Source organism: Haliaeetus leucocephalus, unplaced genomic scaffold (assembly GCF_000737465.1).
Source record: "Haliaeetus leucocephalus isolate CR32 unplaced genomic scaffold, Haliaeetus_leucocephalus-4.0 Scaffold858, whole genome shotgun sequence".
Taxonomy (NCBI): Eukaryota; Metazoa; Chordata; class Aves; order Accipitriformes; family Accipitridae; genus Haliaeetus; species Haliaeetus leucocephalus.
Genome location: NW_010973294.1, coordinates 87,452 through 101,433, shown reverse-complemented (window position 1 = coordinate 101,433; position 13,982 = coordinate 87,452). Strand labels below are relative to the sequence as shown.

General features: G+C 36.7%; 1 protein-coding gene across 1 annotated transcript in view; it reads right to left on the bottom strand.

Annotated features, from left to right (window-relative positions):
* Positions 1 to 1,105: 1,105 nt before the first annotated feature.
* Positions 1,106 to 13,982, bottom strand: part of PDE7A (phosphodiesterase 7A) — a 42,789-nt gene continuing 29,912 nt past the window's right edge. Inside the window, exons 6-13 of the mRNA XM_010582881.1 lie at positions 12,145 to 12,240; positions 8,919 to 9,019; positions 6,932 to 7,063; positions 6,526 to 6,617; positions 5,752 to 5,896; positions 4,788 to 4,884; positions 3,673 to 3,753; positions 1,106 to 2,278 (exon numbers count right to left, since the gene is read on the bottom strand). Of these exons, the coding sequence (XP_010581183.1) occupies positions 2,067 to 2,278; positions 3,673 to 3,753; positions 4,788 to 4,884; positions 5,752 to 5,896; positions 6,526 to 6,617; positions 6,932 to 7,063; positions 8,919 to 9,019; positions 12,145 to 12,240 (956 nt within the window). The 3' untranslated portion in view covers positions 1,106 to 2,066. The remainder of the gene's footprint in view (positions 2,279 to 3,672; positions 3,754 to 4,787; positions 4,885 to 5,751; positions 5,897 to 6,525; positions 6,618 to 6,931; positions 7,064 to 8,918; positions 9,020 to 12,144; positions 12,241 to 13,982) is intronic.

Here is a 13,982-nt window from a genome sequence, read left to right as displayed (position 1 = left end):
AAGTATCACCCTTTCAAAGACAACCTGTTAAAATAAGGCTTTTCTGTTACTGCAAGTTAGAGCCAAAGCTCATTGTCCCATCTGATCCTTCTCTGTTGAAGTCAGACAACAGCAAGAACTGGCACTGACAGCAAAGGAAGGAAGTTCACACAGGTTCAAAAAAATAGTTTCATTATAAATTTATTTCTTTTAAACATGGCCACTTTGAGATTAATGATACTACTTCAGGGAACATGAAAGAATAATAAACAACTTAATTTTAGAAGGGAAACAGGTAAGTCAGGATTTGCTTTTCAAACAGTAAAAGGCGAAGAAGCTCCGAGAGGCAATAAATTTTGGCGTATGAGGACTAGTATTTTCAAATCCAAAAGTTGGCTTAAGTTTTACAGTGGAAGCTGACTGCAACCTTAGCTACCTTTCCATAATGCTGGACTCGGTCGTAACTTAAATGTACAGGAGCATAATGTGAAAAGATTTTTTTTATTAATTAAAAGTTAACAGCAACAGGCACATATTAAAATGAATATGGCAAAGCCTTTACAAATGGCTTTACGCTGAAGCTCTCTCCCAAAAATGGCTGTTGCAACAAACTGTAAACAGAATTAAGAAACAGTCTTTTACAATAATAACAGGGAAATACAAATGAACTAAAAGAAAGCACCAGTTTCTCAAACTAGATTACAGTTGTGCTTACTGTACTTAAAACAATGTAAAACAAATTACAAAAATGGAATGTTTTAAGTTTAAAATTAGTCCTTTAATTTTGTCCTAAAAAACATTTTCTCCTTTTCCCATCAAAAACCCTTCAGGGGGTAATGTTTCAGTAGAGGGAGGAATACGTAAACAATGCACTATTTTTTTTTATTATTATTATTATTTTTCAAATCAAAAACAAATTTGGTCACTTAGCTTTGTGCATAGTTTAAGGCATCTGTAGCAATTTGTTACAGTTTCCTCCCCAATGTGGCTGTTCATGAAATTGTCACATTCTAAAAGAATAAATAAAATAAAAAAAAAATGTTGCCGTTCAAACCCTTCCCGGTTCCCTCCCACCCTCCCCCGTCCCAAACATACACACACCCACACATACACACACGCTGCAGCGAAAGGGGCATTTGTACCCTTGTTCTGAAGGACACGCTTCCCATCCCACTTTATTTCAGATTGGCAAATACCCTGAGCTGATTATGGTGTTTAGACATTCCACCTTTTTCTTGCATGTGCAGTTCAAGTGTACAATAGTGAAAACAACATGCGATGTTTCCACTGCAGAATCGCAATGCAGTTCGGACGCTTCCCCCCCACCCCCACCCCTTCCCTTCCCAAATTCAGAAGTGTTTTCTTAAAAAATTGCATTCCCATATAGCACTGGAGTAAAGCTTGGCTGTGCTGTATGATGAATGCTCAGTTCCCAGTGCACAAACAAAATTATGGCAAATGGGAGGCTTTTCTGGCATCCAAAGAAACAAGAGCTGCAGTCTCAGATTTGATCTTTTTCTTTTAAAAAAAAGCAAAAAAAACAAGTTAGTGGTTCCTTCACAGCCATGCGCAAAGGTTAAGTCTAGAACCAATAGTTTCAGAGTACATTTGTAAACATCAAGTCTTGCCAGAGGCAGCAGAGGATGGGCACTTCACATTTCCGTATTAAAACAGGGACTGAGTGGAAGGTATGCTTTGAACACATTTATGCAAGTCTTGCTAAATTCCAAGAAAGTGGAACAATCCATCTCAAGTCTTAGATTTGAAGACCGTATTCCAAATGTCACCAAAAAAACAAAGCCATGTGGCACAATGAAGCTTTTGTACTGTTCCTCCAAGGCTCAGTCACTGCTGTGCTTTGCATATTCAAGGTTCCGAACGAAAACCAACTGAGGCGTATGCATATTGCTCTATGTTCAGATCTTGCAGTTTAAAAAAATTCTGGTTCAAATGGTCTGTGTCAAAGGAAAACTTGGAAATAAATAATGCTGGCATCATTTTACCAAAACCTTGGGCTGGCAAGTATCTCCTTTAATCCAACCGTGCAGATACCAAGAGAAGAGGCAGTTTTGTCATGAAGATTGAGGTCAGGACAATCGAGGTTCCTGAGGTAATATGTCTGAGTCCATTTCCTCAAAAGCGGGGTCAACATCGTCACCACTGCCAGACTGTTCCCTCTGCACTCCCTTCCAGCTAGCCTTGTTCAGTCCCAGGTGGCCAAGCATTGTCTGCGACAGCCTGGTGTTTGAAAACCGGGCCCATTCCCCAAACAGTGGTTCCACTAAGTAGGTCATAAACCCTTTGAAAACAAGCAAACACACACATCCAAGTGAAAAAAACAGGGAAGGGAAAAAACAAACAAACAAACCAACCAACCAAACAAACCAACCACACCAAACCCAAAACTTCAAACTAAGTATTTTAAATAAAATTTAGTAGCAAAGAATAAACAATATGTCAGACTGCTCTTCTCCAACATGCATTTAGAAATTCATTTCAATATTTAGGGCATCTTTATAAAGTAATCTCTCAAAATGTAAAAGATTTTACTAGTCAGTCAAAGGAACAGCATTATATTGGATTACAAATTAACCTCCTTTCTCTCCCAACAATGACCAAATAAAGGAAAATATTGGAGAACATGGCAGGGGGAATCTAAATATCAGCAACTAAGTCACACAGATTACTTTAGAAAACCTAAATTTCTCAAAGAAAGATTTTATAACAAATTACCCCATAGACAGTCTGAACTATACTAGAGAGGTGAAAAAGATGATATTCTTTTCACAATATTAAGCTGACTAAAAAAACAAATTATAGACATTTTTTAAAAGGCCACAAAACATCAACACAAACATTTATATACATGATGTGTGTATGTGCATGTGCATTTATTTTTAGTGTCTGTTTCCATGAACCAAAAATTCAATGCTAAGGTGACCAAAATCGAATCTGTCAAATTACAGAAATGTGTGATTTTCTAACATGCTAAATTAAAACAATGCAGCTGATTGAACAGATCAGGTTTTGCCTCTAATTTAAAGCACTAATTCACACTGTTTGTGGTTAAATTTCTTCTTTACTATGTTTTTAACTGAGTCCCATTCAATCTACATAAGCAACTTTATTAAAAATAACTATAAAGTCATTTTACTACTTCAAATCCAACTCAAGTTAGCAAAAAAAAAATTAATACAATGGCTATTCACCATTCTCTGTCAAATCTCTGCCCACCACTCTTCTTAAGGCTGCATTTAAAAGGAATGCTAACTTTCCAGAAAGCTAAACCCAGACAGCTGAAACCCTGTTGTGACAGCTTCGCTGCAAAAGGCACCCGAGACTGCACATGCAAGGGGAATGAACACTCCTCTTCCCCAGCTGGCCACTTCAGATGAAGAAAGTTCTGGGCAGCAGCATGGGAAAAGTCAGACAGCTGCTCCCTATGCTGTACCTGCTCTGGGAGGAAAGAGAGGGGCTTCGGGCTCCAGGACTGTCAGTGCAGCACCTTTCCATAAGCACTCAATTCAAGGGAGAAATGTTATAGAGCAAATCGTTACAAAGAGCAATATTTTTCAAAGTGCTGCCACGCACACACACAGAGCAGGTACAACCTCTAGGAAATGTATCTAAAAGGTACTTTTTTCAAATGGCATCCTGAAAGAAATCTACTAAAATAAATTGAACTGCAGTTACCAATCTGGATGTTGGCAATAGTTTCCGTCTGTCGGTCACAAAGTGGACTCACACCCAAGTGATATTTTTTTTCAATATCTCCTAAATAAACAAAAGTATAATACAACTGTTAAGTCATCAAGTCCAGACCCAAATGGAGCCATCAAACACTAACAGAGGCAAGCTATGCAAGTTGGTTAACAAGGATGGTACCTTGCAGCTGGCTGAATAAATTTACTTCCCTCCCCCATCTCCCAAAAAAACCAAGTAGGCCTGTCAGTGAGACTAACAGTACTTTGTATTTTTCATCAAACAATAATTAAAGAAAAAACATCAAATCACAGGTTTCCTAAAGGATTAACATACTTCCTTGCAAAACCTCCTAGACAGCCACAGAAATGACAAATTAAAATCCCCCCTTAGCAATATGGAAGAGAATAGCTTAGCCTTCAGAAATTTCTCACTAAAGGCAATTTGTTATTCTGCTTCCCCATCACCTTTATCTAAGAATAAGCTTCACATGATTAGCACCAAATAAAGCACTGTTCCCCATTTATCATATCCATGCACAAATTAGCAGGTCTCAAGTCAGCTAAGCTAGCCTTAAGAAAGAAGAAGCACACTTTATTTTATTACCAAAACAATTTAATAATAATGGAGAAAATTCACTCTATTTTTGACAATTAAAAGCTTTATTAACTGCTTACGTAAGTAGCCTTAACTGCATGGTAACTAAAAATCTCCTCCCTGGCTCTTACCTGCTTACCAACAGGCCTCACGGCTAAAGTTTAAATATTGAAGATACATGATGAATATATTTCATAATTTAGTGAAACCACTAAGTAAATGTAAGGTGAGCATAATTATTCATCTGAAGCACTTTTCAGGCTGAAGGATCTTACTGCATAAGCCGTTCTAGATTCAGATTCTAAGCAGATTCTTCATTGGGTTTCAGTAACACTGACCTTTTGCAAGAAGTACAACCCATGAAAGTAAAAAAAAAAATCCCATACTATACTGTAAATCTCTTGGTCCTAAATACAAATTCCTTTATTTGCAAGGAGCTATGACTCATAGTCGTTCTCTCCACAGTATAAATACATTATGTACCAACAGATACTTCTACTCTTACTTGCCTTGATGGAAGAACTCCTCTGTTACTTTTTCACTCCACTGCTTACTCAGCTCCCACGTCCGACATGGATTACAAATATCAGCACATTTCAAAGCCATCTAGTAAGTTAACATACAGCGTTAGATTACCCCTCCCTCCAATAGAAGCATCTGTAATTATTTATTTCCTGACGGCAGATTATTTTAAGTTTTGTGAATAACAAACCTACCTACCAGTTGCACTTCTCTAAAGTTATGTTCTATAATCAAATTTAACGCACGCTCAGGGAACTGCCAGATCTCATGATCATCTCTGAATAATATGGAAATTCAGTCAAGTCAAAGTATTTCAGGGGCACTATATTTAGTATATTCACTAGTACAGGAGACAACAACCACCTCAGAAAAAGAAACATCAAAGTAAGCATACAGTATTTTCCATTTCTGGTTCTGAAGTTCACATTTTTAGTAATGATTTCCACAGGATGGAACTTCTCACCCGTTTGTCTACTTTCTTTTATAATCCACAATATGGACCTAATAATAAAGCTTTCTATAAACCTAAAGAGACTCTCAAGGCTTTTGTTTTTAAAGCTTGCTAAACCTCTCTAGCTGCAAATTGATTCACAACAGTAGTGCTTTCCTTTCCTGAAATACGTTCTGACAAAGCATTTCACAGTTCTGAGACTGCACTAGAGTCGTCAGAAGAACTAAACCTTATCTTGGAAACACATATCTCCTTGCTTTAGCAGCTGTAAGTTATCAGACTTACCAACACAACGACATCACTTGGGAGAAGTGCTGGGGGGGGGGCGGGGGAGATTGAAGTGGAGGGAACAACCTTTTTGTAATGCAACAGTAACTTAAAGATATCTCTACTTCATTTTGAACGGAGGAGATAGCCTGGCAGAAGTAGTATTTATCATTTTAAGTAAACTATTTTTGATGCTAAAATAGTATTTTCGGAAATATTACCCAAAAGATCACCTGTAAAATGAAGTGACGATGGTTCGCATTCTCTAAACATAGGTCTCCTCTATCCAAATGGGATCGAAACATGGACAGATACTCATTTTGCTGACTGATGTCTGTGGCAAGAATGAGATCACCTATCTGGCTTTCCATCAGCTGCCTGAAATTAGCAATACCAAACATTCAAAAAGCTTAATTATTAAAGAACAACAGCCATCACTAGATTTACATGTCTTTTTATCATGTTCATTATTATACAAATGCAAGCTTTATAATCAGCACTTCCACTGAACTGTTTATTTTTTTCGTTTTCCTTCTCTGAAAAATTCCTACAACATCCATAGAAATATCAGGATGTTTCACTGGCAGCTTTCAGGAAGACTAAAACAGTTTTCAGCTCTTTTTTTGCCCTTTTTTTTTTTCTTAAAAATGCACAAACTAATTGTTTAAAGCTTATTTCTTGTTAAAGTAGGTAAAGAGGGTCTATTTTAAACTACAGTTGTGGTGGCAGAACAAGAAAAGGCTGCCAAGTTTAATCTGAACAGGTGCTTGACTATATGAATACACTTCTTCAGTGTGCTCCCAGTAAATGTTATTTTCCAAATATCACATTGCACCAGGAACTGCTCTACACCAACAGCATGGTATCCAGGAATTCTTAAAATAGATCATAATCTACGTTTTGTATTCAGGACTGCCATGCAGTAATTTAGCTTGTTTTGCAAGGCTGTCTTAAGTGACAGCTTGCTTACATCTTAAACTAATCTATACTATTTTGTATAAACCTACCTGTTTTCTAATGACATATGTGCAAATAAACCAGACTCTCTCAGCAACCCCACTGCTGATCTCCAGTGATGGTTCTCTAATACTGAGGTATTCTGCAAACAAAAAGGGTATTATACGAATCAATCGATGACTTTTTCCTTAAACTGAAGAACTATATACTAAGAGCAGTACCAGACAGTTTCATTGGGTTTTGGGGGTGGTATTTTTCCTTTTTTTCCAAGGAGGTTAAAACTCACAAATCCTGAACACTTTGTTAGCTTGCACATTTTTTATCCCAGTGGCATGGAAACAATGTCTGGATTCAAACCTACCATTAGCTAAATACATCACAATTTAGATTCCTTTTCTGTATTCCTCAGGCATTCTCCAAACCTGGTTTTAACAAAACAACTGATTTTATCCTTACCTTATATAAAGTTGCTAAGTAATGGTTTGTTTTAATTAGGAAAGGTTGGTTAACACCTGGGTGATCCAAATCATGTGTGGCAGCTGCTATTAAACTGAGCAGAACATCCCATGGAGTTAAAGATTTGGAAAGCTGCAAGATAATAACAACAAATGTAATTCTGTTAGCAATGCAAGTGTACCCTTAGAAAAAGGGCATGGGTGTCACATTTTTGTTTTTCGAAAGCCAATAGAAACTCAGAGAAAACTTTAATAATGTAAAACTAATATCCCGCTGACTTTTCACAGTATTTCCCCGTCAAAAGCTACAAAATTTCAACAATGGTTTAAGCATTATTCTTTCTGAAGGGGAAGATTCTGTCTTAAAAAATGCTGGCACAAAAAATGCTACTTTCTAGCTGATAATGAAGTACCATTTCTAACCAGTCCCTGTAAAAGCAACAAATTCTTAAAATTAGCTCTCCATCTCATTTACCAAGTCTGTCTGTATGTGTCAATTCTGCTTTAAATACCGAGTGTATTTTAAAAAAACATAAAAACCTTTCATCTTAAAAGGAAGAAACTAATGCTCTGTAAGACTTTAGAACCGCTCAGACTGGATTTCTACTCTTACACAAAATTGTATTTCAAAGTCTACCACGAAAAGAACCGAAGGAGGAAAATCTACCAAAAATAAGTATTTTCAAGAAGTACTTGCATGTTGATTAACTCAGCATGAAACTGCATGGACTTACTTTCACTGTTCATAGCTGTTACTATTTCTGGTTGGGAGGTCCCCGAGTTAAACTCAGTATTAAAGTCTAGCTTGCACTAAAACAGAGAGGACAGTTCTGCCCGCACAAAAGTGAAATGCAGCAAACACCCTACAAGGACAGAAGTTTATATTCCCTGTTGCATTTGCCATCTATCATGCCTCACATGTTTATAATGTACTTGGGTACAACAGAACCAGTAGCTGTATATGTCACTAAAAATACAAAGTCTATACTTGTATCTGAAGCATTACAAAACTTACACCACAAGTATTAAATTAAAAATGCTCAGAGCTTCCAAACTGCATGCCATAAAAAACTCATCACGTATCAGCTCTGATTTGGCTCACTGCACCAACAATTGATCAGAGAGCAGCACTGAGAAACTGAGTGGGAAGAGTGGGCAAAGAGCTTCTGAAAAACATCCATGGAGCCAGAACTTACTTGTTGCTACCTCAGAAGCAGAATAAAGAGCTATGCTATTCAAGGGAATACCAGATTGGAGATAATCTGCATCAAAGTAGATAACTTGTTTCACCCTGGCTAAAGTGCACTACAGTCTTCAATTTAATACAGGACAAGATCTAGCCCTGAAATTGTCTAAGAAATCAGTTAGAGCAGACTGCCAGCAGTCCAAGTAGCAAGAAAAAAACCCACCGAACTAGCTCAGCTCCTTAAGATCTGTCACACTGCCCTTTTTTAGAACGAAAGGCCAAAGAGAATTCCTGATGTATTGCTATAAGATGCCTCCAGCCAAAGTATACTATTCATTAACATCAAAGACAAGCAAAGCAAGGGTAACAGTAGTTCCTGCAGGAAAAAACCCCACCCCAAACAACAAATACACAGGTTTATTATTGCCAGCTCTGACTCAGGCCGCAATTCTATGTCTTGGGGCACAGAGCTATGTTAAACAGCTGCAATCTTAATCAATTACCTATTCTGCTTCAACACAAAGACACACAAAAGACAATGCCAGCTCAGAAGAGGGGAAAAAAGAAAAGCATACTGTCATGTGTGAACCCACAGCCTCAGCAACATGGAGGGTAATTCCCTGCCTTTTTGTGTTCAAAAATGGTTTTTGTTAGGTTTTTAGGTTTGTTCGTTTTTAATAAAAAGTGTGTGTATGTGCATATACACATACATCTATATGCACACAACCCATTTATATGCACACACACAAATACATGTATTTCTGTATGTACATGTGATGTAAAAGTGAGAATGATCCCTTACCTTGGGCTCTTTTAAGTAACAGTGCATGGCCTGAGTCACATCAGCAGCATGAACTGCGTTATGATAAGGGTTTTGACTGTGATAATCTTCTTGAACCATAACTGCAGGAAAATAACAAATATCCAAATTTGAATAAAATAACAAGTTTTTCAAGTACGATTTTGTATGTCCTTATTAGGCACAGAAATATGCACTATCACAAGCTACATACACATAAAAGAGTCAAAATCAATAAATTGTCAGTTGAACCACGATGCAGGTATAAAAGATTTTTATGTGAAGAAACAGTATTTTCTAAAGGAAATCAACTACTTGTAAAAATCATCTCAGAGCAAACACTAAACAACTTGAAATCAATATATAATCTGAGATACTTTAACTTTGAGAACTTCCCAGGAAAGGCTCCTTTTGATAATCTAGCCTGCCTGAATGTTGACGCAACCTGGAATACAAAATTAAGATGATACTATTTACCAAAGCATCAGAATGACTTCAATAACAAGCCTTGGAAACAGATGGGATCAGAGGAATTAGGCACTGCTTTCCTGTCATATAAAGTGGGTTTCTTTCACCTTCAGAGAGTGGTCATGGAAAGCCACCTCTACATAGTTTAGGCATCTTCTCATACTTGTACTCAGGCAAATTTAAGCCTATATGCAATTTAGAAAAGAATCTCATTTAAATGATGGTCTGACTAACCACTCCTAGATTTAATATTCCCTATTTAATTTCTTCCTTGCTTTCCTCCTTTTTCCTTTATCTTCCTGTCTGTCTTTAAATATTATAGGTAGAATACTTTAAAGGACATGAACATTAGCTTGAGTACACAGAGTGAAAAAACTATAATGTTAAAAAGAATGGAGGGGGAGAAGATCTGAAGCACAGCAATCAAACTATATTCTAAAGTGCCTGATATGACACATTAGCAGCTTCAAGCAAACCTCCAAAGAACACTTTCCTGGCTGACTACAGTCTGTCAGTCCCATTCAAACAAACATGCTCACAACCTCTTTTCCTACTCAGTTTACAAGCCAGTACCCTTCATGCAATTGTGACTGTAATGTTAGAGCATTACTGCCAAGGTATTTGTGAAGAGGTGTGGTTCATGAAAAGTCAAAACACTGTAACCATCATGTAATCTCAATAGTACTCAACGCATAGCTGACACCTCATACAGAAAATAATGAAAATGAGCATCTTTGGGGTCTATTAACCTGCAGTAGAACTCCCTTTGACCTATCCCTCCCATCCAGTGCATGAATGAGGACGTCCTTGGTTTACTCCTCAATTTTTTGTGGCTTCATAGGCTGGTCCAGCTACCAGAAGTCTACAATTTTCTTAACTTATTTTTTTTAATAAAGCAGATCTAGGACAAAATTTTGATCACAGTTTGCCAGAACTAGAATGGCACAACCACCCTATGTTTCCAGGTATTTTCCCTCCCCCTGTTCGGGTATGGAGTAAGAACTTGAAAACACACAGTAGAAGGAGACAGCTCTCCAAGTGACCTTTGGAAATCACAGAAAGACTGTGTATGTGTATAAACAAACATATGTATACACACACACACACATACATACATACATGATATATATACACAAAAATAAAATGTTGAGATCTTACTGAGGACTAAAACCAGATTTCTCTCCTTAAAAAGATTACAGTAAGTTCTCAAATAAAGTAGATTTTGTATGGCACTATGAACCACTTGAGCTGTCCCTAGTCTTCTGGAATTTGATCTTCAGATTACTTTGGACTAGGTTATAAGAGGTAGCAAAAGAATAGAATGAATTGGGTTCAGGCTAAGCAGCTGTATTCGGAAGAAAGGTTCCTTGGGACACATGGGCTGGGACAGAGCTAAGAAATGTTTTTCTTACTGCTATTAAGTAGAAGGCAGTAACAAAAAGGGAAAGGTGGTGGAATTTCAGAGCTAGAATAAAATTTTGCTTTCTTCCAACTATAATCTCATTTTAGTGATTTATGGCTTTGAGTAGTCATAGGTAGTTAAGACTATTGTTATCTTTTGATAACCACTTAACTAATCCAGTCAGTCCTAACTGGCCTTTCATTTCAAGTACTGTCATTTGCTAAATCTCAACTAACCAGGAAATAAGCAAGATGAGAAAGACAAAACACACTCAGTTACAACTTGAGTAGCCTAAGACCAGATTCCTACAATAGTTTTCTTCACATTCCAATATACCAGTCCTCAAGGTCAGCTGATCTACCTTTTTGAAACTGGAAGGAATTGTATCCACTTTAAAACAACATGAAATGCAAAACAGAACTGAAATTTTTTAAAGCTGAAAAAGGACTAAATGATGAAAACAAAAACATTCCCTTGTTTGAAAGAGGAGAAAAGCCTTCCCAATGTGATTTCTCCCCTGTTAAACAACAAGCTTTGTAACCACAAAATTGTTTTCTCTGAAACTGTGAAAGCCTGCTAAAAGGGACCAGAATCTTGTTTCTCCTGCTCAGTTAAAAAAAAAAAAAAAAAAAAACCAAAGCATCCCACTCCACAAAATTAAATAAAAGGCACTGTCATTGAAGAACTGAAGGAAGTATCACACCAGCGTCTGTGTCTATGGTACAGGGATGCAGAAAGACAGCTCTTTCAGCTGTCGAGTGAAAGTACCACTTAGTTTGAATATTGTACATTGTATTTACAGTTCCTTCCATTGAAGCATTCCAGTGCCCTGGGCCCAAACATTCGAGTAAAATTGTCTTGCACTCTGTCTATGGAGACTGTATCCCCACAGTACAGTGCTTGTTTGTAGGAGAGTTAGAGCAAGCAAGAGACAGCATCAAATTGGCACCATTAAATATAGCAAAACTGGCATGTTCAATACAGTCAGAAAACTATATCATGAACTTCAGAAATTAAAACAGAACTGAAAATCAAAACAAAGAAAGGAGCTGTCTAGCCTTTCCCAGTAAAAATGTCACACAATGTCACACATATTCCTGATTATTTAGATTGAATAAATACAATACAGCACCTGCTATGAAACTACTCAACTTGTTAATACTTGCTTGGATTTAACATGGAGATTTCTACACTCATAGAAACTTTGAGAGATTGTCTCAATATAATTTAAATCACTTTACAATCTGGACGGCATCAGTACTCTTCAAACCTTATTGCTAAACTATAACCAGCACTTCAGTTAAGATATAAAAATGCGGATAAACAGCAATATTCATCATAATAAAAAGCTGTATTTACCCAAAAATCTACGAAGTTTCATCGTATCTAACTGGAAGTGTTCAATTAGTCCATGAAGATTAAACAGATGAAACGTTAAGCTGACTAGACTGTTTCCTAAAAATAAGATGAAAATACTAATTCATTGGAAGCCATGAAATCAGTGACTCTTTCATAAGAAATTTATTATTTCAAACAAATTGGTCACAAAAATTATACAAGCAAATCTCTACACCAATTTATGATAAATATTTAAATCTTACTGCATGACAAGATTCCATGAGCTATCTCCTCTAGTATTCACACTAGTGGTTTTGCATAATTATAATGCATTCACCAACTGTCCACTGTCAACTGATAGGAGGAAAATGTTACTGAACATTAAAAAGTAACAGGCTTCAACGTGCAAACCTGTTACAACAGTATTCAACTTTATAAAAATCATGATGCAACATATCACAAACAGACATACAGCTTAAAACCGAATACAAAAATAATCAGGCAAAGAAAAAAGCTAACCAACACAATCAATTAGTGTACATTGTACATATGCTATCTCATTTTCATCATGTATTTTGCTAAACTACTCCTTATCTCACCCAGAACTCAAAGTTTTAAGTTTCTCTAGGAAATGTATACTATTACAAGCTCACAATATACTTCACCTACTCATAGCTGTAATATTATAATCACTTGCAGTGGTAAAACAAGTAAAACTGTAAGAGACAGAGAAAGAGCTGGCAAATGTTTACTTGAAATAGCTTGCCCATTATTCACTCTGCAAACAATGTGTTGAGGCAGATAGCTCAGTTTTGGTACACTGACTCTGACAATCTTCATTTAGCAGGAATTAAAGAACGTAGCACAGAGAGAAACTGAGGTACAAAAGGACGAAAATTTCTGCTAAATCTAGCTTATTACTAGGCTTAATATATTCGCCTGTGCACACCACTTCCTCACAATAAGATGTGCAATTCTTTGAACAATATTTACTAATTTGTTTCTTACAGGCTTGTCTATGGCAGCTCATCAAGCAGAGATTTATATACAGCATTCTTCCCTTACAAACTGTCAAGAACAAGACAAGAACAATGTTCAAAATGTCCTCCTAAAATGACTAAATTAGGATGCAAAATGGATGGCATAGGAAGGCTTCCACAATAGAAGCTGTACTGGTAGTATCTAAAATGTAGTTGAAAAAACTGTATTTAAAAGGTAGAGAAGGCATCTTATAAGAAGGATGACTTCAGATTACTCCCATCTGATAAACTAATCAAAATAAGCTATGTTTACAAACAAGTTAACCTGCACACATAGCTTTTTCACATTCAGTTATCTAAACTTTATCATTATCTATATAAACATTCTTTTTAAAAATCCTCGCCGTTTTCATTTTTTCTACCCATTTTCTGTATTAAATCAAACTGTGAGGATACAACTTTTACACTAGATTAAGCCAAGCATCCCTTCAACAAAACAGGAGAGAAAATTATCTTTTGGCGCCACATTTTCTTTTTTGAACTTAATTTCTCTTCCTGCCAATTTTAAACATCCTAACTGCATCTCTGCTACCAAATCCATTGGACTGGTGTAAAACCTGCAAGAGCTACCCTCCATTTGCTTCCCACACTGGCACAAATGTCGCTGTGATGCTGGACTCACTCATCTCCTCTTTCCATTCTATTCAAAGCTCAGCTTGCATTGCTGTGATTATAACACAAAACCCTACCCACTGCAGCAGCCCTTCCTCCTCCTTCGCAGCGCATTTACAAATCTCTCTTCTAACTGTTTGTCCATAACTTAAACAATACTTTACTTTTTTTTTAACCAACTACTTCTGTAGTTCCTATCGCTATTTG